This window comes from Budorcas taxicolor, chromosome 19 (assembly GCF_023091745.1).
Source record: "Budorcas taxicolor isolate Tak-1 chromosome 19, Takin1.1, whole genome shotgun sequence".
Classification (NCBI taxonomy): Eukaryota; Metazoa; Chordata; class Mammalia; order Artiodactyla; family Bovidae; genus Budorcas; species Budorcas taxicolor.
The window spans coordinates 6,103,999-6,129,558 of NC_068928.1; the positions used below are offsets into that span (position 1 = coordinate 6,103,999).

Sequence of the window (25,560 nt, forward strand, 5' to 3'; positions counted from 1 at the left end):
CGAGGCCCTCAAGGCCCCGCCCCGAAGCTCCCTCTCCGGTCCCTGCCAGTCGCGCTGGGCCACTCCCTCGTCCCGCCCCCTGCCTGTCCCCTCTGCCTTCCGGGCCCCGGGGCCGCCGCTGCGGAAGGATGGAGCCTGGGGCCGGCGCCTTCTCGGAGGAGCAGTTCCGGGAGGCCTGCGCCGAGCTCCAGCGGCCCGCACTCTCCGGGGCCGCCTGGGAGCTGCTGGTGGAGACCCAGGGCATCAGCGTCTACCGGCTGCTGGACCAGGTAGCTGTCCGCCGCTAGAGGACGGCCGGGCGGCCGTCTGCGGGGGGCAGGGTGGGGGGTGCTCCCGGGGGCTGGGGGTGGGAGTGGGAGGTTGCTCCGGGGGGCGGGGGCGGGGGGACCGGACAGGGCAAGTGTTTTGTTACAAGTTGATGACAGTGGAAACGTGGGTCTGCGGATTCTTCCTTAGCCCCACGCACTTGTCTGCAAGGGACGTGAGCCTCGCTCCGGGTGGCTGCCAGTGGTATCTGTGTGGCGGGGACTATGTTAAGATTGAATCCAGGAAGAAAAGCGACTGGGCTCTTCAGAGAGTGGATGTGCAGGGTGGTCTGTGTGGCGCGAGGAGTGTTGCTGAGAAGGGACCTAAGGTCGTCTCTAGTCATTTCACTAACTTGCTCGAGTGCTGCCCCATTCCTTGTAAACTGCACCGAATAACTTTAGCCTGAAGAAAAAGTCAGGGGAAAAGTTAAAGGGTAGGAGGAATGGAGTTGCTGGTGTGCCTGCAGGCCTTTGGAGCCAGGTAACCGGCCAGGTGGAATGATGGCCTGTCATCGGTTGCTCTGTGTGCTAGCTGCTGCATGGTGACTAGGTTAAAAGTCACCTTGATATATGATATGATGTATGGCAAAACCAATACAGTATTATAAAGTAATTAACCTCCAATTAAAATAAATAAATTTATATTAAAAAATAAAATAAAACGGGAAAAGAAAATGTATTCATTTCTCATCTTTCTTGGTGATAAATCCATAAACTTATCAAAGTGAGAAAACTGAAAAAAAAAAAAAAGTCGCCTTTAGGCAAGGTAAGTGAAGTGCAGTTTTCCTGGCAGAGATCAGAGTATTAAACTGTTAGGGTAGGGAGGAGCTCTGAGTCTGTGTGTCCCAGGGTCACTGGGTACAACAAGATGAGCAGGAAGCTCAGTGTAGAGCAGGCAGAATTAATTTCTGAGTGTCATTTAAGCATTTAGCTTGCTGCAAAAATGGACATGTTTTCAGAAAACAATCCTTTTATTTTCTCGATAAAATCGTTTCGTTTTCCACACCGGCCACATCCAGGCATTTGCCAGATGTTGGCAATTCACTGCTCAGATGTATCTGCTGTCTGGCCCCTGTCCCTTTCCTTTTTCCCCTTGACCTTTGTCACTCTGAGTGCCACCTCTTACCTAGAATTGCAGTGATCTTCTGACTCGCTTCTTGGCCTTCTACCCTTTCCCTGCCATCCTGCACAGCTGAAATCAAGCACCTGAAAGAGATGGTGATCTTATCGTTCCCCTTCCAATGGCCCTGTTGATTGTGTAAAAAATATTACCTACAGTAATAGCTAACTTATTGCATGCTGTCTTATGCTCCAGGCATGGTTAAGTGCTCTGCAGACACTGACTTAGTCCTCACATCGGTGCCATGTTGTCAGGCACTATACAGACTATCACCTTATTACCAGTTTGGAAATGGATATATGGGAAGGTTAAGTTGATGGCTCAAGACTCACTCTGGGGTTGGAACTGAGCTCTAACTCCAGACCTATGCTATGATACTCCTCCACTGACTCTGAGAGAGGGCAGTATGCCAGGTGGGCTGTGCTCGGGGGACTAGGCTGGTCCAGGGCCCATGGCTCCTCCACACTAGTCCTGTTCTCCCGCCAGCCCTGACCACTCCCCTCACGTCCCTTGAAGGGCTTGTGTGCTCTTTTGCTTTTGTGCCTCTTATCCCACAACAGCCGATGCCTGAGCTGAGACAGTGTTTGGTTTTGTACTGTTTCCATTGTGTATTGATATGGAGCAGGGCCCACCTCCCTCCTGGGGTGATGATGGGTATTCAGAACTGTTCCTATCTCTCTGAACCATAATATAAGTCTTACTTCCACCTGTTCTGGGCATGAGGGCCGTTATAGTACACTGATGTAAGCTACAAGTCTTTCCAGAGAGCTCCCATAAGTTGGAGGCCATACGCTTCCCATAGGTGTGGCCTTGAGCCTCAGCAGCTAGGCTGGGGGCCACAGCCCATGGCCACCGTGATCTGCACGTGTATTCAGTGTCCAGAGACCCTGTTGTTCAGGTGCAAGCCCTTTCCTAGAACCTTAGTTGCACATCCAGTGTTATTTGCTGCCTGACCCATTTTGCTAGAGCCTCATTTTCTTTCCAAGTTGACTCCCATCCTTTACTTTCCTCCTGGAAGAGAATTCCCTCGAATCCCTTGGTTAGTAAATCTTGTCTTCTGAATGCCACTCCATGTCCAGGTGAATTCAGCTTGTCCTACCCTGCCTAGACCTGCACTTATCTCCCCTAAAACCCTGTGCCCTCTTCTGTCTTGTGATCCAGCGTGGTTTCATCCACCATGCATGTTGTTGATATTATGTGACTCTGTTTCCTCCTCCACCCACTTCCCTGCCCAGAGCCATTGCGCATATGGCCTTGGGTCTCCAGGTCCCTGACTGGAGGTCAAACCAGAGAATCCTGGCCGCTGTGTTAATTTTTCACCTTGGTTTACAATCCAGACTATTGCCTAGGTCATTCCAGGTCAGGTTTTTCATTGCAGTTGTTATCATCTGGCTTTTTCAATTCCTCCAACTGGTGTACAGAGGAGACTTGTTTGGGGCCCTTTAATGATAGGGGGCTAGCAGGGGATCTTATTGATCCACCTGACTTTTGATGGAGTTGCATTAAGACCTTTACTTCAGTCCCATCAATCAATGGCACCCCACTCCAGTACTCTTGCCTGGAAAATCCCATGGATGGAGGAGCCTGGTAGGCTGCAGTCCATGGGGTCGCTAAGGGTCGGACACGACTGAGTGACTTCACTTTGACTTTTCATTTTGATGCATTGGAGAAGGAAATGGCAACCCACTCCAGTATTCTTGCCTAGAGAATCCCAGGGATGGGGGAGCCCAGTGGGCTGCCGTCTATGGGGTCGCAGAAAGTCGGACATGACTGCAGCGACTTAAGAAGAAGAAGAATGTTAGGGGACTGGCAGGGGGTCTTATTGATCCAGCTGACTTTTGATGGAGTTGCATTAAGACCTTTACTTCAGTTCCATCAATAGACACATTATTCATCTTATTTCTTAACCATCTACGGATTTCCACCCTGCTGGAATGAGTCCCTTGATTCTTCCTGTCTCTTCCTATTTCTTGTTAATGTGAAACCCATAAGCAGCAGCTAAGAGAGATAATCCGATAAGGCTTCTTGAAATGCTTGATTTTGTTTCAGTAAGGTTATGTTCGGTACCCATACAAAAATAACCCTTTTCATCAAAGTTCTTGCTAAATCTTTGTTGAGTAAGGGACATGTTCAATGGATGAATGTCCTGATTATGATATAGGCAGTCCATCATGGTTTGCATACAAATCATATTAGCTGTTTCATCAGGGGCATACCATTTGGAATTTATGGAATAAGAAAAATCAGGCCCCCTTCTCGGACTTTTCAGTGACTTTTATCCAATTGAACCAGGCTGACTGTTCCACAGGGAATAACCTGCTGTGAGTCTGAATCAGGGAGGTGTGATCATGATCTAAAAATGATGCTGTAACAAAGTTACGATCACATAATTTGAAAAGACTGACGTAAGCATAGAGGTACTTGAAAGAGTATGCAGTGTAACAGATAAATTGCATTTTAAAATAAGAAAGATTGTGGCTTCTTTTTAGTAGACAGGAATAATTCTGAATCTTGTCCTTGAACAAATGGCTAGTTTTGATATACACCTTTTGATACGTTTCCATTTTCTCTTTTCCTATTAAATCACAGAACTTTAGACTTAGAAAGTCTCTTTGCAACCATTCTGTCCAATCACCACCACCCTTTCTTTTTTCTTTTTCCTGCTTTCTTTGCCTACTCTGTTTCCTTATTCTCACCTTCTTTTTCTCTCCCAAAGTGTAGTGCTAACTTATCTTTACATGGCCCCTTAATATACAAAATGCTATTGCACATACGTTTTCATTTATCCCTCTCAACCAATATAGAAGATGGGTAGAGACAGGTTTCTTTTCCTATTTTATGAATGGCAGTAAGACCCAGAGCGAGCCACACAAGACCTCATAGCAAGTAACTAGACGTGAACCAGTGTACTTGGATAAACTCAGTACCAAATATATAGCTTGCTTCAATTCAGAGCTACATTCTTTTTCTCCAAGCTAAGCAAAGCTAAACCAGTCAATCCTAAAGGAAATCAGTCCTGAATATTCACTGGAAGGACTGATGCTGAAATTCCAGTACTTTGGCCACCTGATATGGAGAACTGACTCATTGGAAAAGACCCTGATGCTGGGAAAGATTGAGGGCAGGAGGAGAAGGGGACGACAGAGGTTGAGATGGTTGGATGGCATCACCGACTCGATGGACATGAGTTTGAGTAAGCTCCGGGAGTTGGTGATGGACAGGGAGGCCTGGCGTGCTGCAGTCCATGGGGTCGCAAAGATTCGGACACGACTGAGCGACTGAACTGAACTGAAAGTGAAGCTAGTGCAACGCTGCTCTGTGCTGTGCTATTCTGTGTGGTGCTGTGGGAAAGAGCATGGATTTTGGAGGCAGATAGTCTTGGGTTACAATCTCTGCTCTGTTCCACTATCATTCATTTATTCAGGAGATATTCACTGCATGCCTCCCATGTCGTAGTGCCTTGACAGGCACTGGGCGTAAGCAGGGAGCAGGAAGCTGGAGCTGCTGGTTCAGAGAATGAGCTTCTTAAACAATAAACAGTATTCACTGATGGTAATAAACATAGTATATAATGAAATGGCAGCTGAAAAATGCTACAAAAAAAGTAAAGTGGGATGAAGGGATGCAGAGATGTTATGGCGGAGGTGGGGATATCCAGGTGTGCTTTAGATATAGGGAATCTGGAAAAACCCTCTTCCAGAGGTAACAATTGAGTAGAGCTATAAATGAAATAAGAGATTGCGTCCTGCAAAGATCAGAGGAGAAATGGACCAGAGGGTGTTCCTCAAAGGTCAAGAGCTGCCTGGGGAGCTCTCAGGACACCTCTCAGCCCTATTAGAGCCCCATATTGAACTGAGTTGGATTGGAGCTTGGATGGCCCTTTTGAAAAGTTCCCCTTTCGCATAGAGGCTGATTATTCTGTCCTGTGTACTTTGGTGTGTTTGTAATGCTTCAAAATAAAATATGCTTTTGTTGCTTCTTTTTGTTTTTTAATGTGAAAGCTTCCCAAGAGATTTTAATGAGCGTGCTCTGTTATAAACCATTGCAGTAGAGGGAACGCTGAGTGCTAAGTTCCAGAGCCAGGCTGACCTTCCCTCCTTTTCCAGGAGGAGCCAGAAGGACGCAGGACCAGGGTGAACCTGGTGTTGGAGAGTGGCCAGGAGTTAGGGCCCACTTACTACTTGGGGGATATTGGCCGGCTGCTATTTCATTTTAAAATCTCAGCTTCCTCATTTGCAAAACAAGTATAATTCTTGCTTTTTAGGATCATTGGCTTCTTACAAACATTGAATGGAATGAGACATGGCAGAGTGATTCTTGACTGTGAGCATACCCTAGACTCATCTGCAAAGCCTGCTAACATTCACGGTTAATATCCTACTCCGTTTCCGATTCAGTGGATCTGGGTGGGACTTGAGAGTTGGCTTTACATTTCTTTACTTCTCCTCCTTCATCTTTTTAAAATTGTATTTTTACCAAATGGCGAGGTGATACTGAAGCTCCATGGATGATACTTGGTGAACCATTGAAGTAAGGGGAGCTTTTCACGTGGTGCTCAAGTTGCACCACCCCACGTGGTGGCACCGAGAGGCAGGAGAGGGAAGAGCGTAAAGGAAGAATATCTTAAGGTGGAAGTAATGTCCACTTGAAGATGAACTCTTCCTGGTTTTTAAATTAGTGGCCACTTGAGAGTGGATGTGGTCCCCTGAACAGCAGGGAGAAGGTTCCCCGGGAGAGAAGGGTCGTGGGTCACTTGCAAAGCTTTCCCAGAGATCTGCAGTCAGGTCTCCCTGGAGCTTTAGGCTGGATACTATGCAGTAGACACTGTGACCTGCCCGTAGATGGTGTGAAACAGGCATGCAGAGGCTCACATCATTGATTTAGACCGAGAAAATGTTGGTCTGGAAAGATCTGACTGAGGGCTTGACTTATGATTTGAAACTGAGTGTCTGGCACTGTGCGAAGCGGCTGCCTTTGTCCTTCCAAATGTCTTCTCATTATTAGTGAGTTTGGTGAAGAGCAGACAGTACTTTCCCAGGGACTGTTCTTTCCTGTGCTGTTGCCCCGCTGAACCACTGAGAGCCTGGCCTTACTGGGAAAATAGGTTCAGCTGTGCTGCGTCGAGAGATAGCTTGGCCTTTTGGAAGGAAGCAGAAAGTGAACTGCCATGGAAACAGATATGCGCCAGTGGTGAGAAGCTTCACTCTGATTTCCCAGATGGGATCATAATCCAACTTGCATCATGGACCTCTTCACTTCTGGGTGACAGGACTCTTCTCCCTTTTCCCGTCCTTCTCCCATCCTTTTCCCAGCCACCAACATGACTGATGGAGCAGCTGGTGCGTGTGGGACACTTACGGAGCCATATTTACTAGTGGGCGAGACCACCGTGGCTTAAAGCTGAGCACCATGTGTAGCCTCCTTCTACTTTCTGCCACTGGTGGAGGTCCACTCTCTGTCTCTCTCCTACCCCATCGCCCCTCAGTGTAACTGGATAGATAATGTTGGAGCCTCAGCTCTCTCCTCACTTCTCTCAGGATGAGCTTGTGGTATGAGGCAGCATGAAGATGCTGACCGATTGCAAGGTGCTGGTCCAAGATTTGAAGGTATGCCTTAATGGGGAGGGGTGAGCAGGATCCCCCATGCCTGTCTGTGGGTGTAAGTCAAATTTTGTATTCCACAGCTGGTTTTTGGGCTGTTTGAATACACCCTAGTAAGAAGAAACCTCCAAAATACTGCTTCATGACCCATTCAGGCAGTTTTTCAGAGCTTATTGTATGCCTGCATTTTGGTGATGCCTCATGAATAAGACAGAAAGTTCATACCTTTCAGAAACTTTGAGACAATAAAATGGTCACCTTTTATGCAATGTACATCTGAGTTCCTGACCTGTACCCTGGGTTTTTCTCCCTGAAAAGCTTCTTTTAACATTTCTTCCAGAGCCAAGTCTGCTGCTGATGAATTCTCTGTTTTTGTTTGTCTGAAAAAGTTTCTATTTCTTCTTCACTTTTGAAGGACAGTTTCGTTGGATATAGAATTCTAGGTCAGTGATTTATTTTATTCAAAATAGTATATATGTCACCCTACCCCCTTTTTTTTGCAGAGTGGTTTCTGATAAGATATCTGCTATAATGATCATCTGTATTCCTCTAAAAGTAAAGTGATCGCCCATTCCTTCCTGCCAACTTCTTTTAAGATTTCCTTTTTCTCTTTGGTTTTCTGAATTTGAATATGTTTTGTTTAAGATTGTTGTTTATCCTGTATGTTGTGCTCAAGATCAGCAGATTTACTTTGAAGAGTGGTCTGAGATTAAATGGTAAACCCACATGTGATTTAAAATAAAATATAACATATTTGGGGTTTATAAGGCAAAGATTCCTCTCTTGCATGTGGAATTGCAGTACGACTCTAGTAATCCAGAGCTTTTCTGGACTGTATGTTTTTAGAAGTGGTGGTGGCAAAGGTCTAAAGCAGGGATTGCAATTTTTTTTTTCTGTAAAGAGCCAAATAGAAAATACTTTAGGCTTTATAGACTAAGAGGCTGTATATTGACTTACATAACCACTTTGAAATCTAAAAACTATTGTTAGCTTGTGGACTGTGAAAAATAGACAGCATGACAGATTCAGTAACTCCTGGTCTAAAATATAGTTCTGATGCTTAATTGCTCTGAGGTTTTAGGATTTATGAACCTAGGGCCCTAGCTGAGTCTCAGCTTCCTCATCTGTAAGCTGGAGATAATTCCTTTTCTGTCAGATTTGTGCCAGGGATCCAATGAGAGGATACACTTTGAAGCCCCTAGTAAATTAAATGGTGTTTGCTGTGAGTAGGGTGATCTATGTTCTACTCTGCCCTTCAAGACCTGCATTATGCTTGTCTTGGTAAAACATGTTACAAAGCTCTTTCACTCAGAACTGTCCACTAGAATGGTCAATTACAGGGTCACCTTGGCCATAGCTCTGTATACTCTGATGGCTTGTTATTTCCCTAATAATATGTTGGGAGAGGCCAGTTACACTTTGAGGCGGGATCGTAGGCTGTGAACTCTGTTGTCACATCGCTGGCTTCAGGTCCAGCTTCTTTTGCAACGAATGAGCTTCAGGTCAAGCTCGTTACTTGTGTGACCTTGAGTGAGTTTCATAATCTTCTAGTGTTAACAGCTGTATTTATTGAGGTATCATTTTGAGGCGAAGGTCGAGGTGAAGTCGCTCAGTCGTGTCCGACTCTTTGCGACCCTGTGGACTGTAGCCTACCAGGCTCCTCCGTCCATGGGATTCTCCAGGCAAGAATACTGGAGTGGGTTGCAATTTCCTTCTCCAGGGGATCTTCCCCACCCAGGGATCAAACCCAGGTCTTCCGCATTGGAGGCAGACACTTTATCCTCTGAGCATTTAAGTACCTCAAAATTTACTCATTTTAAGTGTATAGTTCACTAATTTTTAGTAAATTTATGGAGTCATGCATCCTTCCCTGAGTCTAATTTTCGAATATTTGTGTTATCCCCAAAGAAACCTGTTCCCCATCTGCAGTCATCTCCTGTTCCTGTTCCCAGTCTTAGACAACCACCAAGCTACTTGGTGTCTCTGCAGATTTGCATGTTTCTGGGTAGTCTGGGGCAGGAACACTGGGTTAGGGCCTGGAAGGAAAGTTTCCCATCCAGGCTTTGCCAGCAGGAGTCATCAGCTGCCTTTTGATGCATTGCTGTCATTTTTTACATAAGGATCTAAGACTCCTTCCAGCTCTGAGAGCCTGTGCCATCTTTACTGACATTCTTAGCTTGTTGTTTGGAACAGGGGCTTGGAGCAAGTGTGCAGAGAGAGTAGAGCCGTATTAGGAGCTGTCATGGGGAGAAGAAGGGGACAGTGTCCTCCTCACTCTGGCTGTCCCAAGAGCTAACTGTAGAACTCGAGCAAGTATGTCACCTCTCTGAGCTTCATGTCATAGGGGCACGACACCAATATCCCTATTGATACCACAGGGCTCTGTTGAGATTACACAAGATAGTGAACATAAAACTGGAAACTGCGCTGTGTTTAGAGAAATAAATGTTAGTGTTATTGAAAGAGTTTATAGCAGGTCAGAGTGACTGGGCAGCTTCCATTGCAGAATGCATGACAGTTGTAGTGACGCTGACCGATCACCAAGGCAGATCCATTCCAAGCTGAAAGGCCAAGTGTAAACCTTGCTGACTGTTTTCTCAGGCCCAAGAATATAGTGGGCCCATGGTGGTGGTTGCTGTTCTTTTTTTTTTTTCTTCCAGATGTTGATCTGCTTTCATTTTCTTTTTTTTCTTTTTCTTCTTTTTTTTAATTTTTACTTTTTTTTTTTTCCCTCATAGTGGAAGGAGGTGGAACTTTCTATAATAGAGTGTGTGAAGTTTCAGATTTCTATGCAAAATTAAATAAGCTGCAGTTTAATGTCCATTAATTGTGTCCATTATCTCTTATTTCTCTTCCTTAACTATTCGTTTTGGTAGTGCTTACGTATTTTTGTACTATTTTAATGAATTTACATGGTCTTACATGCTTGGAAATGTTCAGAAGTCTGATCAGTACTATTTTGTCAGTGTATTTTAATGTCAAATTAGAAACAAATCTGGCCTTAGAGTTGGAGGTTATTGTATTAGGAAGAATACTTTGACCATAAGATCTATGAGTTTCTCAGGAGTGAGGCAGAAAAGTTTTTTGTTTTTTTTTTTAACAGAGAGAGAGGAGTCAGCAAGACTGAAACCACATGTGGGGAAAGTGAGGTGAAGGTGGTCTGCTGGAGAATAAAACAGAATATCTTACCCTGAGGCCAGTTCATTCTCAGCAGGGCTGGATGCTGCTTAGACTGAGGCTGGGCCAAAATTCAGAGTTTGGAGGAAGGAGATGCTCAACTAGTTTGGTTAACAAGCATTTTGTGCCTATTGATCCTTGGAATAAGCAGTTTAGCGGATCATTTGTGGGACCGTCAAAGGGAATTTAGAGGTGTTGTGTCTGGCCTTGTGATAGGTAAACAAAGGGTGTGTGTATGTGTGTGTAAAAGTGATTCTATTGTGATAAGCTGTTTTTTGAAACACAAAGCATGGGAGAGTTTCTTAATCTCTGTTGTTTTTTGGGATCACAGAGCTCAAATAAAATTCTCAATAAGAACCACTTGTATTAAGCAGGATTGCTTTTAGCTGCAAGTAACAGACAACTGGATTAACAAAGTCTTAAACAAGTGAAAAGTGAAAGTGAAAGTTACTCAGTCATATCCGACACTTTGGACCCCCTGGACTATACAGTCCATGGAATTCTCCAGGGCAGAATACTGGAGTGAGTAGCCATTCCCTTCTCCAGGGGATCTTCCCAATCCAGGGGTCGAACCCAGGTCTCCTGCATTGCAGGCAGATTCTTTACCAGCTGAGTCAGCAGGGAAATCCCCAAAGAGAGGTTTATATTTCTCACCTAGCAAGTAGTCCAGAGGTCAGCAGTTGCTGGCATTGAATCAGTTGATCAACAATGTCAGTAAAACTCTGAATATTTTCACTCTGCTTTCTCATTTTTATTGTCTCTTAATCACAAAACAGCTGTTTCAGCTCTAGACATCATACCCATATTCAAAAGAAGAAGGAATTGTCTTATGGCAACCTCTACCTGTAAAAGAGATAGAAAATTATTAGCTGTGCAATTTTCTTAGTAAGAAAGAGAGTATATGCTATAATGAATCTCCTGTTTCTTCTGGGAATTATATTTTATACATGATATTAACTGATTCTCTACCATTGAATAATTCTTTTACCACCTGTAGTGTAGGAAATCACAGGATCCTGTGATCAGTGGATCATTAGAAAAGTATGTTGTTTTTCAGTCGTTCAGTTGTGCCCAACTCTTTGTGACCCCATGGACTGCAGCATGCGAGGCTTTCCTGTCCTTCACTGTCTTCCAATGTTTGCTTAAACTCATGTCCCTTGAGTCGATGATGCCATCCAGCCGTTTCATCCTGTCTCCCCCTTCTCCTCCTGCCCTCAATCTTTCCCGACATCAGGGTCTTAAAAAAGAGTGGATATATATATATATAACTAGTTCACTTTGCTGTACAGCAGAAACTAGGCCAACAGTGTAAATCATCTATACTGCAATTAAAAGGAATTTAAAAAAGAAAAGCATGCTTTGCATTTTACTTTAGAAAAAGAAATTGAGCCATTCTTAGAAGTGTTTTTCTGGAGGACCTTCAGGAAAAGCCAAACATCTCTTGTGTAAACTTGTTTAGAGTCATTTTATTGAAATGTTAGAATTTCAAAACGTATCTGCAAAAAATTTTGCACCAGAATTATATCTCTAATTTGAAAGAGAATTACACATCAGTACATTTCCCAAATAAAACTAAGATTTATGCTTCCTCCTACTAAACTATTTGTACAAACAGTGGTACCCAGTCCTGGTGAGATGCTTCTTTGCTGCTGGTGAGAGTATAAATAGGTAAAATTTTTTCTTAAAGATTTATAAAAAGTATAAAGAGCATTAAAGTGTTAATGTCATTTACCCTAAAATTTATCTCTAAAGAAGCATTTTGCTTTCCTAATGAAGAAGTTAGAATTATGAACCAGGTTTGTCCATTTGGAATAATTTTTACAGCAGTGTTCATAATTGTGAAAATATATGGAAACAGAAATAACTTAGTAGAATAATAAAATTAGCTGTGATCACTCAGTTTCAAACTGATGTAGTTAAAAATAAGAATACAGTCTGTTTATACTATCTTATCCCATTTTATAACATAGAAATATTTATTTACTCAAAAATATGCAAAATATTATCAGTTGGTATTTGAGGATTATGAAGTTACATGTTTTAGTTTTCTTTATTATTTTGGCATCTTCTATTTTTTCTCAATGAATATGACTTACTTTTATAATTATGAAAATTTCATTTTTAAGAGACATAATGAAAATGTGAGTTTGTTTCTTTTGAAAGAAACCCCTTCTTTTGAAAGAATTGAGGGGTAAAAAATTGCTTTGACCCAGAATTTGAGTGGGGCTACTAGGTGCTTGAAAAGAACATTTCATTGATGGACTAGCAAAGGTATCACCAAGCATTTTGCTTCTCTGGTGCATTTCTCAGTCCTGCCATGAAGGGAATGTTTAAAGGAAGTTGTCATAGTAGTTCATTCTTGGGCATTCTCATAAGTCGCATCACTTTATTTTTCTCTTTCTAGAGGGCTTTCTTTTCTTTTCTGTGATATTACTGGAGTGAAGTCACTAAGAGCAGAAACTACATTCAGAAGGGAAGGGGACTAACTCCAGGAAACACTTTGTCTTCATGCATCCAGATAACCAAAGCTAACTCATATGAAGCTGGGAAGATCATTTTTTTCTATACATAATTATCCCTTTTGCTCAGTGTATAGAAAATCAGTTCAGTTCAGTCACTCAGTCATGTGTGACTCTTTGAGACCCCATGGACTGTAGCACGCCAGGCCTCCCTGTCCATCAGCAACCCTGGAGTTTGCTCAAACTCATGTCCATCAAGTCAACAATGCCATCCAACCATCTCATCCTCCATTGTCCCCTTCTTCTCCTGCCTTCAATGTTTCCCAGCATCAGGGTCTTTTCTAAGGAGTCAGTTTTTTGCATCAGGTGGCCAAAGTGTTGGAGCGTCAGCATCAGTACTTCCAATGAACATTCAGGACTGATTTCCTTGAGGATTAGCTGGTTTGATCTCCTTGCAGTCCAAGGGACTCTCAAGAGCCTTCTCCAACACCACAGTTCAAAAGCATCAATTCTTCGGCGCTCAGCCTTCTTTATGGTCCAACTCTCACATCCATACATGACTACTGGAAAAACCATAGCGTTGACCAGATGGACCTCTGTCAGCCAAGTAATGTCTCTGTTTTTTAATATGCTGTGTAGGTTTCTTATAGCTTTTCTTCCAAGGACCAAGTGTCTTTTAATTGTGTGGCTGCAGTCACTATCTACAGTGATTTTGGAGCCCAAGAAAAGAAAGTCAGTCACTGTTTCCAGTATTTCCCATCTATTTGCCATGAAGTGATGGGACCAGATGCCATGATCTCAGGGTTTTGAATGTTGAGTTTTAAACCAGCTTTTTCACTCTCCTCTTTCACTTTCATCAAGAGGCTGTTCAGTTCCTCTTTGCTTTCTGCCATAAGGGTGATGTCATCTGCATATCTGAGGTTACTGATATTTCTCTATTTAAAGAAAATGTGAAAGTGAAAGTCACTCAGTCGTGTCTGACTCTGCGACCTCCTGGACTATACAGTCCATGGAGTTCTCCAGGTCAGAATAGTGGAGTGGGTAGCCTTTACCTTCTCCAGGAGGTCTTCCCAACCCAGGGATCAAACCCAGGTCTCCTGCATTGCAGGCAGATTCTTCACCAGCTGAGCCACAAGGGAAGCCCATATCAAGAAAATGGGGACCCAATATTATTAGTATTGGACCCAATATTAGTCTTAGACCCAAGATTAATAGTATAGAAAATAGGGACCCAATATTATTAGTATTGGACCCAAGACTAGTCTTTGACCCAAGATTAACAGTATAGAAAACGGGGACCCAATATTCCCGCACAGAAATGCATTGTCTGTCTGTCGGTGCTGATTTAAGTGTGTGTGGGTGTAGATGTGTGTTGTGTATAAACCCTCACTATCTTCCCATGTGTGAGTTTGAGGGGAGAGGGCAGGAGGAGAAGATATCTCTCCCTAGTCCTGCCCTTCCTATGGGGCATCCATGGCACAGCACTGGTAAGGCATACCAGTTTGTTATTTGCTGGTTGGAAACCCTTGGTATAAAGCCGCAGACTTTTAGAGCTGAAACCTTATGAATTAATTTTAAATTTTACCTTCCATTACCTGCCAGGCACTTTCATGTACATCTGAGATTCCCAAACTGGGGTGTACTTATCCCACCTGAGTCAGGAGATCCTTGAAGCCTCAGGATCTTTAGAAAGATTCTCCATGTTTACACCTTGAATTCACATAATTCTCTGGAACAGTGTTTAAAAAGACAAGTTCACTCATGTTTGATTAAAGGATTGCTTTCACACCTGAAAGTATGTCTAAGATTTCATTTTTGTTCGTTTGCCTTTGTGCTGAAATTAATCTGAGCCATTGATTTTATCTTAATAATAGATCCTTTGACAAGGTGGGAGCCAGGAATTGTGAGCTGCCATTGTACAGACTGAAATGTATAGTGTCACCAACTCCAGCCCAGAACCCTCGCAGAAGAGCTTAACATGAAGAGAAGAGATATCTCTTGTAATTAAGAATATAGAAATGACCTTTTTCTGAATAAAAGGGACTAGTATGATTTAAAGCTAATGTTTCTTTCCCCATTCATTTCTTTTATACATAAATCATTTACAGGAAAAAAAAAAAAGGAGCAATTAGTGAAAAATTTTGTCTTGGAATTGGTAAAACAATGTGTTGGGTTTCATTATGCCCGTGGTTATTTAAAATAGTAGTCTGAATCCTGGGTGTTAGCTGCCTATATGATACACCCACGTGGGTATTTAATAAGCATCTCAAACTCCACTTGCCCAAGGTAGAGCTCTTGGTTACCCCACAGCCCACAAAGAACCTCCTCTCCCATCTACCTGGTTGCTCAAGAAAGACCCCAGGAGTTATCCTCAATTCTTGGCTCTCTCTGTCCCCACAGCCCATCTGTCGGCAGTTGCTACTGATTCTACTTCCAAAATGTGTCACTGAATCTCTGGGCTCTCCCCATCACTGTTGTGGCCTCCCTGTCCAGTCACCGCCATTCCTTTTCTGGACCGCTGCCCGGGTCTTCTGACCCGTCTCCATGCTCCCTCGTGATCTGTGTTCTACCAAGCAGCAAGAATCATCTTTTAAAGGTTTCCCACCCCCACTTAAAGTCATTTCCCTGTTTGAAGTCGTGAGTTGGTCCTCCACAGTAGTTAAACTAAAATCTTGGCCCCTTTACCCTGAGTTGCAAAGCCCTTTGGACCCAGGGCTGCTACCTGTCTGGCCTCAGCTGCTAAAGCTCTCTCATCACAGTGCTCTGGAACCATGGGCTTTCTGTTCCCTGAGTAAGTCAGCCCGTCAACCTAAAGGCCTTCGCCCAAGCCAGGAACAGGATTTCCTCATCTTCCCATGCTGAATTCCTTCTAGCATTTAGAACAGACTCTTTGGATAAATTCCTCATGGAGATATTTCCTGAACACCTGATAAGATAGGAGATACTGCTAGCCCTGCTCCCCTGCAACTCAGGCGCCATTTGTCACATAACCCTCTTTTAAATTACCAGGGTAACGCATAGCTGTCACCAGCACCAATGCCTAAGGCCAGATATATAGGACCGATGGGGACAGGCTCCCGTCTGCCTCTTCACCATTGTGTCACCAGGACCAAGGGAAAGTGTTCAATAATGGTGTTACATGAACAGGAGCTTTTCAGATGCTGTATAGTCTTAACATGGCAATCAACAGGTTGTTTCTGCCTGTTCTCCTTTTGTAGCAGACGGGATTGTATGCGTATAAGGTCTTCGGTGTTCTGGAAGACTGCTTACCAGATCTGCTTGCAGATGTCTATATGGACTTAGCCTATAGGAAGCAGTGGGACCAATATGTTAAAGGTGAGTGACAGAGTTTTCAAAAACCAATTAGAAAGTCGAATCCCATGTTATTTATTCTAGCCATTAGTACGCAAAAGGAATAACTTTGCTATATTTTTCGTTTTAAATTTTAGCAAACGCACCTTAAAGTGCTAAGTTAAATATGACTTTGCTGTCCTCGGGATTTGTTCCTTGCATACTATTAAAGTCACTCTCCAGTTCGCTCTGAGGGCTGTTTTGTTCTTATTTTAAGTTTTGTTGTCGTCCCATAAACCTAGGTGATCGTGGAAGGCTTCTTGGAAAAGGTGGTACTGAAGCTTTGTTTTAGAGGTTGAATCAATGTTTTACAAGCAACAGGATTATATATATATGTATGTGAGGAGGTGAGGGGCTGAGTGGTTTAAGGGCATTCAAGGCCACGGGGATGGCATGAGTAAAGTAGAGAAGGCATGAGACAACATAAAATGTTAGAGGACTGTGAGCAGTTGGGTGCTGTTGAGTAGCTGGGGAGCAGAATCTGGAACTAGGCTGGAAGGCGGGCCCAGAGCCGCAAGGACCTAAGCTGACCACCAGGCTAGGGTTCTTCGATTTTTCCCTGGAAGTAATGGAGAGTTATGAGCAGCGATAGATAGAGGATCTTCCTGCCACTTACAGCGGGGAGTAGTTTCTGCCATCCCAGTTAGTCACAGTGAAATAAATACAGCTAGCCTGGGGGCCAGAAAGCTTGAGAGAGCCTTGCTGTGGGCAGGAATCTTGATTGCAAGAAACAAAAGGTAATGAATGCCAGTGTGAGAAAGGGAAAAAGCTTTTTTTGCTTTGGTTTATGACATTGGAAACGGCGTGTGTGTCTCGTTCCAAGTCAGTTGCATTTGCTGCTTCATTTCTCCAGCGTGACTCTGCTTCCTTCTGTGCGGACCACATTATTGGACAGATTCTTGTGTCATGACAGAGACGCCACCAGAAGATGCAGGCTTACATTCTAACAAAGTTCATCACCCCAGAGGAATAGGAATTTTCCTACTCATTGCATTCAGAGTCACAGGACAGGCTCTACTTGCCTCAGCATCAGTCACTTGCTCATGTACTGGGGACGTTTATCATGATTTTGGGTCGCTCAGTGTTATCAAATGGGCTTCCTATGTAGGGGGAATTGTGATGCCCACCTATTCAGGGGTGAAGGCAGGTGTTCCCTGTCCATTTCCCTGGCAGCCATGGTTCAGTCATGTCCTGTGGACATTGGCAGTTTCTGATGTGTGGTACTTGGCATCAGATGTCCCCACTGTGGAATAAAGTCCAGAGGCAACAGGAGTTTGACTTCTCTGGAATAATCCTGAGGTTCTTCACCTAACTCTAGCCCTCCTAGATCTTCTGTGAGCTACCTGAGAGCCTTTATGAAAGCACTTTTGGCCTAAACATACAGGAGTGGCAAGCCAAGTCTTGCCCACATATGCCTTTCCTAAACTGATCACCATGGCCACGTCTAGCTCAATTTCCCAGCCCTATAATTATCACTCAGTCGCTTCTGCGTAAACTACACAGTGAAGGAGAGAAAGGTGATGCTCTGAAGGAGAATGAGGTGCTGGCACAAGAACAGGGGAGTCAAAGCCAAACAGGCAAAGCAACAGTCATTCCCTTCATTCCAAGGGCATCTGCAGCCTCTTGGACCAATGGACTGGCAAGCTCTTTACCCATGGTCTGCTTCTAATAGATTTTGGTATTTCAAAAGCTAAATTAATTAACACATTGCCAAAGTCAGTATCTCCCAAAGGTACTCTTTTGTTTCCTCCGGTGGACTTGGCTTGGCTCCTTCTCTAAATGGTTAATTAGAAGCTTCCTACACAGCTTAGGGGCAGAGTCTGTACACTTTGTAGCCTTCTTTTACTACCTCCCTCCAATTGCTGACGCTATTTGCATGCAATAGCATGGTGGATTGGTCCCTGTAACTGTGACAGAAAGCAACATGGGAGATAGGCAAGAACCTCAGAGTTGGCACAGTTAGGCCACTTTCCTAGCTTTTTAGAAAGGACTCTGAACTCTCTGAAAGCTTCATTTCTCAACTGTACACACCAGACTGGGTGGTGGAGTCCCAGGACACCTGTACTCAGTCAAGAAATCTAAAGAGGGGAGTAAGGGCACAACAGTGTAACTGTTGGTAATCTAGCGACATCTAGTGGTTCCGTTCAGTTCATTCACTCAGTTGTGTCCAACTCTGCGACCTTACGGACTGCAGCACGCCAGGCCTCCCTGTCCATCACCAACTCCTAGAGTTTACTCAAACCCATCACCGATGGGTGATGCCATCCAACCGTCTCATCCTCTGTCGTCCCCTTCTCCTCCTGCCCTCAATCTTTCTCAGCAGCAGGGTCTTTTCAAATGAGTCAGTTCTTCGCATCAGGTGGCCAACGTATTGGAGTTTCAGCTTCAGCATCTCGTGGTTACCCTGATTTTTAAACCTTAAATTTTAATTCCTAATTTGGTTTCACTGAGTTTTGAGACTGTTTTGCTATATGATGAACAATTTTTGTTGGGCTCTTTTATTTTTACTGCATTTTTATATCTATTAGACTCGGCCTCTTGGCAACAAGCTTTCAGTGGTAATGAATCTATCAGACTTTTTCCAGAATTCTGTGCCTTATGAGTTAGTGTTTTATCATCCCTAAAGGGTCGGCAGCATATCAAAGCTTTTTCTTAATTGAAACCAAAGAGACTTCCAGATTCAGTAACTTCTTTGTTTTGTTTCTTTTCTTAGAACTCTATGAAAAAGAACGCAATGGAGAAATGGTGGTCTACTGGCAAGTGAAGTACCCTTTTCCCATGTCTAACAGAGATGTATCCTTTCCAAAGGTGCACTGTTACTCAGCTTTCTAAAGTGTTTCTGTGCCCTGTGGCCATCACTCAATGGTGGTGTGTCCAGCAGGTGGGGACAACGTTGTCTTTGAGTCTTGCAGAAGCATCTGCTAAAGCTCTTCCTTCTTGTGTGGCTTTCAGAGACCTCAGAGTGTGACTTCTGGGCCTGACAACATGGAGCATCTTTAACCGGGGTCACAGGAAGGCGGCTCATACTTTCTTGAACCTTGTCTGGGAAGCCCTTGTGCCACAGAATTGGGCATCTGAGATAACTTTTTCACAAAGAGTATTCAGTACATTCCCTCAGTCTATAGAGGAGAAAGCTAAGACCCAGAGAAGTCAGGCGACAGAGGCTGACTTACGTAGCAGCCGACTGGGGGCTGAACTCAGGCCCCGCATTTCCAGCCCTCTCCACCTCCCCTCCTTCCCGATTATTGGCTCTGGACACTGTGTGTTATGTTTTGCCCCTTCAGTCTCCTTGATTACGATGTGAAGCAGTTGAATAGATGTGGGGAGTTTTAGCTGACACTCTGGGGTTCTGTGAAGCCCCCTTAGGGCCAGGCTAGGAGGGTTTGATGAACGTTTACTGGGCAGACAGATTGGGTGGAATAGGGGTGGGGGTAGGTGTGATTTTGACCTCACTCTTTTCTTCAATCATGGCAGCTGACTGTCTTACACACTGAATTTCCATAAAGGATCCTTTAAATAAAGGATCTTGGAGATTTAAAAAAAAAAATGCTTGGAAACCACTGAACTGGATGACTGCTGGAATCTTTTCCAGCTGAAACATTCTGTAAGCCTGTATACTCCTGACTAATTGTGCTCTAGAAAGAGGGGGCGTGGGAGTATATGTGGGTATTGTTCCTGTGTGATTGCTGTACCCTGGCTCGGCCCATCACAGACTCCATAAGGAGTTATTGTTTGGCACAAACTACAGACTGCTAGGTAGTTTGTGTACAGGTGGTGTGTATTTCAGCCAACTGTGGTTATGTAATCTCTGAGATTTTACATGGTTTTCTCTCATCCTGCCAAAACTGTGCAGGCCTAGGAGCCATCGTCCCCCTCAGACAGGGAAGAAAATGGAGGCAGAGGGACGTTCAGACCCTGCTCAGCTTCTCGCCAGGGTCTCACCGTTATGGGCAGCAGATGCAGGCGTGGACCCAGGTCCAGCTGTGTCCAGAGACAGTGATCTGGACCAGAGCAAACCCACCGCTCTGACCTCGCAGGACCCTGCTGGGGGGCGTTTTTGGGAGCAGCGCTTGGGGCTCCTTGCAGTTCTGTTGCGCTGTCTTTCCAATGCCACACAATCCCATGATGAGTATCTCGGTCTTTGTATCTACAGGGCTGTTCAGGTTTTGAGAACAGAGAACAGTGTAGAAGAAAAGAACGTTAGTTTTGGAAGGCTCCCAGGGTGAGTGTGTACTCACTCCCGGTTTGCTGTATGACTTTGGAAAAGGCCCTTCACTTCTCTGGGCTTTAGTGAACGGGTGGTTCTCCAGCTGTAGCCTGGGTGCCACACTGGACCTGCCAACTGCTGAAAGAACCCTGTGAAATTGCAGTTAATATATCAAGTTGTTTCTGCAGTGAGTGTCAGGGGATATCTGTCACGTGAACTGAGCAAGTTGTGGGACAGTATTTGCTGAGGAAAAAACAGAAGGCTTGGGAGGGAGGGAATGCAGAGCTAAGGCAGCATCATCCCTTCCTGGAAACATGTGAGCACTTACTCTTCAGGGAGTAGCGTGTGGGGGCGACAGACGTCCCGCAGCGTGCCTGGGGAGGAGGGCCAGACCACCGTGGCTGCCGCAGAGGCTGAGCGGCCTGCGGCCGTGGCCGTGGCTGCTGCAGTAAGTGAACCTGTATTATACTTTTACTGGTTTTTTTGATTGTTTTTAAGCTTTAATTCCTTCTACTATGAAGCCTACATTTCCATCATTGGAAGGTCCAATGAACGTATTAAAGAGCTGAGCCCTCTGCGGCTATGAATGTCTCACCAGGTTTTGGAGCCTCATCTGGGTTCAAATACAGACTCCGTCACATCAGCTGGGCAGCGGGATCTTCTGCAACTTTCTTTACTGCTCTGAGTCTCAATTTCGTCATTTATAAGATGGGAATATTTATACTGAATTTACAGCAGCGTTCTCAGTTTCAAAGCTGATGCTAAACATATGTATGTGATAAGGGCTCAGTAAGTGGTGACTCCTGTTGTTTCTTAAAATCGAATTACCTTCCCTGTAATTGTGGCTGGTCTGGGAGTGTTTATTGAGATGAAATGGCTTTGTGATGCTTGGTGAGCCAGACCCAGTGAGGCCATCTGCCTACTCATTATTTGGTTAGTCATACGTCTTCCTATGATTGCCAGGTGTAAGCACCCTTGCCTAACCGTCCTCTGTGCTCAGAGGTCAATGATTAGGGCCTTTGGGGGAAGACAGAGAGCAATGACCCCATTGTCTAGTGAGTGAGATTTTGCTTCAGTCTCTCTCCCATGCTCCCACCAAGCTTATCTGCAGGGCAGTGTTACCCTTTTCTCCTGTAGAGGGAAACCAATAGCAGAGAAGTTGAGTAGCACACCCAGGATGACACAGCTGATAAGTGACCAGTCCTCTGAGATCTCGTTGCCTTCTTGGAGAAAGGAGGAGTGGGTTCCCCATATAATGAAAGTGGCAGGGAACCAATCTCCAGTGGGTTATGCGTCCTCTCAAATGACAACTCCAGGTGGGAGGAGCCAGACTTTTGTAAGGTGGGTGGGCAGACGGTGCAGGACCTGAGATAACAGCAAGGGAGCAGTCACCGAGTGGAGGGGTGGAATCCTGTGCCTTTGTTTCTGCTGTGGGCTTCCCTTCTGCTTAGCTGAGATGCAGGCCTTTCTGTTGAGCCTTGACTGGTGGTGTAGTATGTTTACGTGCGGCAGCGGCGAGAGCTGGACTTTGAGGGGCGGAAGGTCCACGCGATCCTGGCCCAGAGCACCTCTGAGCCGCAGTTTCCAGAGAAGTCGGGTGTGATCCGGGTGAAGCAGTACAAGCAGAGTTTGGCAATCCAGAGTGATGGCGAGAGGGGGAGCAAAGGTAAAAAGGGGACATGGGTTGGGGTGCCTGCCAGGGCCCCCCGTGTGAAGACTGCACTGACTGCAGGCATGGAAAATGCAGGATGCTTATTCCCTGAAGTCAGAGACTGGCCACGGGTCCAAAAGAAACAAGAGCGAATCAATTCACCCCCAGAAGCTTGGGTAGACTAGCATGTGGATCAGTTCATTCTTTACTGACTCTTGCATGGTCTCGATGAGATTAGGACACACACCAAGGGAATCAGAAAGTTCAAAACTCAGTTCGGAAAGGTCCTGCACATGCACAAGCTGGACAGGGGTGGGCAGGAGGGCTGGTGGGACCACCTCTGCGAGGCAGCTCCTCCTCAGCAAAAACCCAGGGACTCAGAACCTGTCTGCCTCGAGTTGCAGCCTCAGAAGAGACCCTGGGTGCAGGAGTTCCATGCAGCCACCTGCTGGCCTGGAGTGGGTGTGGGCTCGAGGCTGAGGCGAAATCTAAATTTAGTTGTGATGTGTGTTAAGATGTGCCACTTTGGGCATGTCATCCCACTCTTCTGAATCTTCACTTCATCATTTATAAATGGGGGTTTAATCTTAGCAACTTCTTAGGATTAATATAATTAACGAGAGCCATGATTAAATGAGAAACTGTGTCTAAGTGTATCGCTTGCCAGGTGATTAATAAATAGCCGCAGAAGGTGCCTTGGCTGTTTTCCACAATGTTTCTATGTAAGTCTCCTGCAAGGCAAGGCAGAGGGGACAGTCTCCTGGAGTCCTGTGTAACCCACTTCCTTACTTTCTGAGATGGATATGAAAGTGGAAGGTTTGCAAGGTTTGTACTGTATCTTCCTAACAGGTTCCCTCCTGAATTGTTCTTTCTCTCTCTCTCCAGTTTTCATGTATTACTTCGATAATCCAGGTGGCCAGATTCCGTCCTGGGTCGTTAACTGGGCTGCTAAGGTGAGACCCCAGGAAGCAGGAGGGGAGGTGTGTTTGACAGCTGTTCACTTAGCCTGTGGGGCTGTCAGCTTGAAGAGATGTGCTGTCTCAGGCCTCATGATGCTCTTTTATGAAACTGCTTGGTTGATGGACTATGTTAGGCCTGTGGTGGCCAATACCCACAATAGAGGCTGGGACAAAAGACAAACTTTAGAAGGAATGCCAGCCCCACCCTGCTTTGCACCAAGACCCCTCCAGGACCACTCTCTGGAACCTCCCAAACAGTAGCCTGTTCCCTGTAGGAACAAGGGTGCCTGTGGATCCTATGTCTGCTCATGGAGGAGTTAGGCTGACCTAGCTTGGGAGACAATGAACCATATTCAAGCCTGGAGAAGTCTCCAGGTTCTTTGTGGTTATATTGTTTTACTGTAAGGAGAGGGAACCCCAGTGGTACCAGGTCATTCGAGACTGCCTAGGACCTAGAATCCTGCTGACCATTCAGCCTGCTTTGTAAGGTCCTACTTACTGGCGAGAGGGCTCACCAGTTCCCTGGGAGAGTGAAAAGGCTCTGAATCAAACACAAGATGGTTTGAATCTTGGCCCTGCTTCTGACTGTGTAATCTAGAGAAACCATCAATTTCTTCCCCCTTAAAAATGGAGACGGATAGCCCCACCCAGTAGAGAAGGAGTAAACAGAGCAACCTGTGGGGAATTTCTTAAACAGTGAGCAACACTAACTAAAGGATGACATACCCACTCTTGCCCCCCAATCCTCACCATTGCCTAATTTCATAAAGCAAGTCTTTCCTCTCATTTCTTTCCCCTGCCATGCCCCGTCCTGTTTTATCTTTCCCTTCAAAAAATGATATCTCATAAATATCTTAGTTTTTTATTAGCAAAAGCCAAAATATGTAACAAAGTCTTAAAACAGTGGCTCCTGCCTTACCCGTGTCCTGCATCTTCCCTTTTGTCATCATCGGTGGCAACATTCTGTGAAAATCTGCTCAGGGTCCCTATTGTCATATTTAGATTCCCAAAGCCGCCATCTTTCACCTTGGCCACACCCTGAAGAATCAGGAGTCATCGCTGTGAGGATACAGAAATGACAGTCTCCTTTTCTTTGCAGAATGGAGTTCCTAACTTCTTGAAAGACATGGTGAAGGCCTGTCAGAACTATAGGAGAACCTAGGGGAGGAAACTGGGAGCTTTGTGTCTGTGGGATGCTGTTCCTGGAAGTGCGACGGCCCCCGATGCTCAGCCTGCCTTTGCCTTTTCCGTGCTCAGAGGCCTGCGTGCTCTCTAGCACTTTGTCCCCAAGCGTGTTTGCCTGACATCTGCTCCCTTTCCCATTCTCCCCACCCCGGGACCCACTGCCATTCTCCACTGTGGAATGTGGGTCAGATTATAGCAACCTTGGTTTGTTTATTCTTAAAAAGTGGACTCCTCAGTAGGGAACGCAGTACTTCCAATGTGCCAATCTAGGGGAATGGTGGGTGGAGGACTGGCAACACTGGGACTGACCCCAGTCAGCTGGCTGCTTCCCACGGGTGAGTTGTTGCAACCTGGGAGGGTGATTTCCTGCTGAAGTTGCATTGCCTACAGAGATGACTGTCATTGCTCCAAGACTGGAAGACTCACATCCGTTTGCCTTATGCTTTGCTGACTTGGATTCGCTAATTTGAGATAATCACCCACTAAGTCCCTCCCCATTCCTAGTTGGGGAGGATCATAGGCTGTTTTGATTTCAAACTCTTTTGAAAAGCATTGCAGGCCTAACTGTGTAGTATGATGACAATTTTTTTTTCTCATCATACATGTTTGGGTTTTCCTTTTTCCCATATGCCCCTGGGGAAGGCTGTCCATACCTCACTAACTCTGCATTTTTCTGGACACTGAGGCATCAAGGCAGCTGTAGCAGTTAACAGAAGCCAACTGCTTTGCACATAGCATTGAGCTGAAATGTCTTTATATGGAATCGATGAATTTCCCTTCTGAAATGCTTGGAGACATTGAAAGGATAAGAGTTCACAGCCAGGGAAAATTTATTAGTGGTGTGATTGACTCTACACCTTTTTCTCAGGAATTCTATCTAAGTTATCTGCCTCTCCCACCAACCAAAAGACTTCCCTTTTCCTACTTTTCTCTTGAATTTTGGAAGAAAGGGTATTCTGTGGACAAAGGCACAGCCTTATAATCTCAGGGAAACATTTTAATTACTTCTGTATGATGGTAACAAAACTTAATTTCAGGGTGTAAAAATTCAGGATGTAAAGCTGGATGTGGGAGATTTATTAAAATGGTATACCTCAGACTGTGTCTTTTCTGTCTGGAAAGGGAGGTGCATTGAATACCAAATAAATACAGAATGACTTATCCTTGTTTTGTCTGCAGTCTCCTCTCTGCCTTATTCCCTGCGAATGGGACTGTTAGGTCTCTCTGGTTTGCCAGTGAAATCTAACCTGACTCATAGCCCTGAACATAAAAAGGCATTTTAGGCTCACTTATATGCAAGGCCAGGTATAGAATGGCCTGAGGTAGGGGTTGATACAGGTGCTCAAACTGAGGTTAGGAATAATTCTGTCCTTCTTTAAGGTTTCTTTAATGTTGGGCCGAGTTTGGTGGCAGGATCGCTGCTAACAGAAAATGAAAGACCTGCGTCTTCCCGAGTTCACACCAAGTCAATAAAAGACAGTGTTTCTTTCCAGTTGACTGTGAAGCATCCAGTGATTCACTTTAAACCATGTGTCAATCCCTGCCC

The 25,560-nt window shown here is 44.9% G+C and overlaps 1 protein-coding gene across 1 annotated transcript; it reads left to right on the forward strand.

Annotated features, from left to right (window-relative positions):
- Positions 1-113: 113 nt before the first annotated feature.
- Positions 114-25,177, forward strand: LOC128064582 (phosphatidylcholine transfer protein). Its single transcript, XM_052657395.1, has 6 exons — positions 114-269; positions 15,880-15,997; positions 18,726-18,805; positions 21,714-21,885; positions 22,756-22,823; positions 23,929-25,177. The coding sequence occupies exons 1-6, from the start codon at positions 129-131 to the stop codon at positions 23,989-23,991; spliced, it is 642 nt and encodes a 213-aa protein (XP_052513355.1). The 5' UTR covers positions 114-128; the 3' UTR covers positions 23,992-25,177.
- The last annotated feature ends 383 nt before the right edge of the window (positions 25,178-25,560 follow it).

Bases quoted from the DNA above. Each gene is read 5' to 3' on its own strand.
- LOC128064582 (XM_052657395.1), top strand. From the start codon at position 129: ATGGAGCCTGGGGCCGGCGCCTTCTCGGAGGAGCAGTTCCGGGAGGCC. The intron at 18,806-21,713 runs GTATCCTTTCCA...CTGGTGGTGTAG, and splicing joins TTCCCATGTCTAACAGAGAT to TATGTTTACGTGCGGCAGCG. The intron at 21,886-22,755 runs GTAAAAAGGGGA...CTCTCTCTCCAG, and splicing joins TGGCGAGAGGGGGAGCAAAG to TTTTCATGTATTACTTCGAT.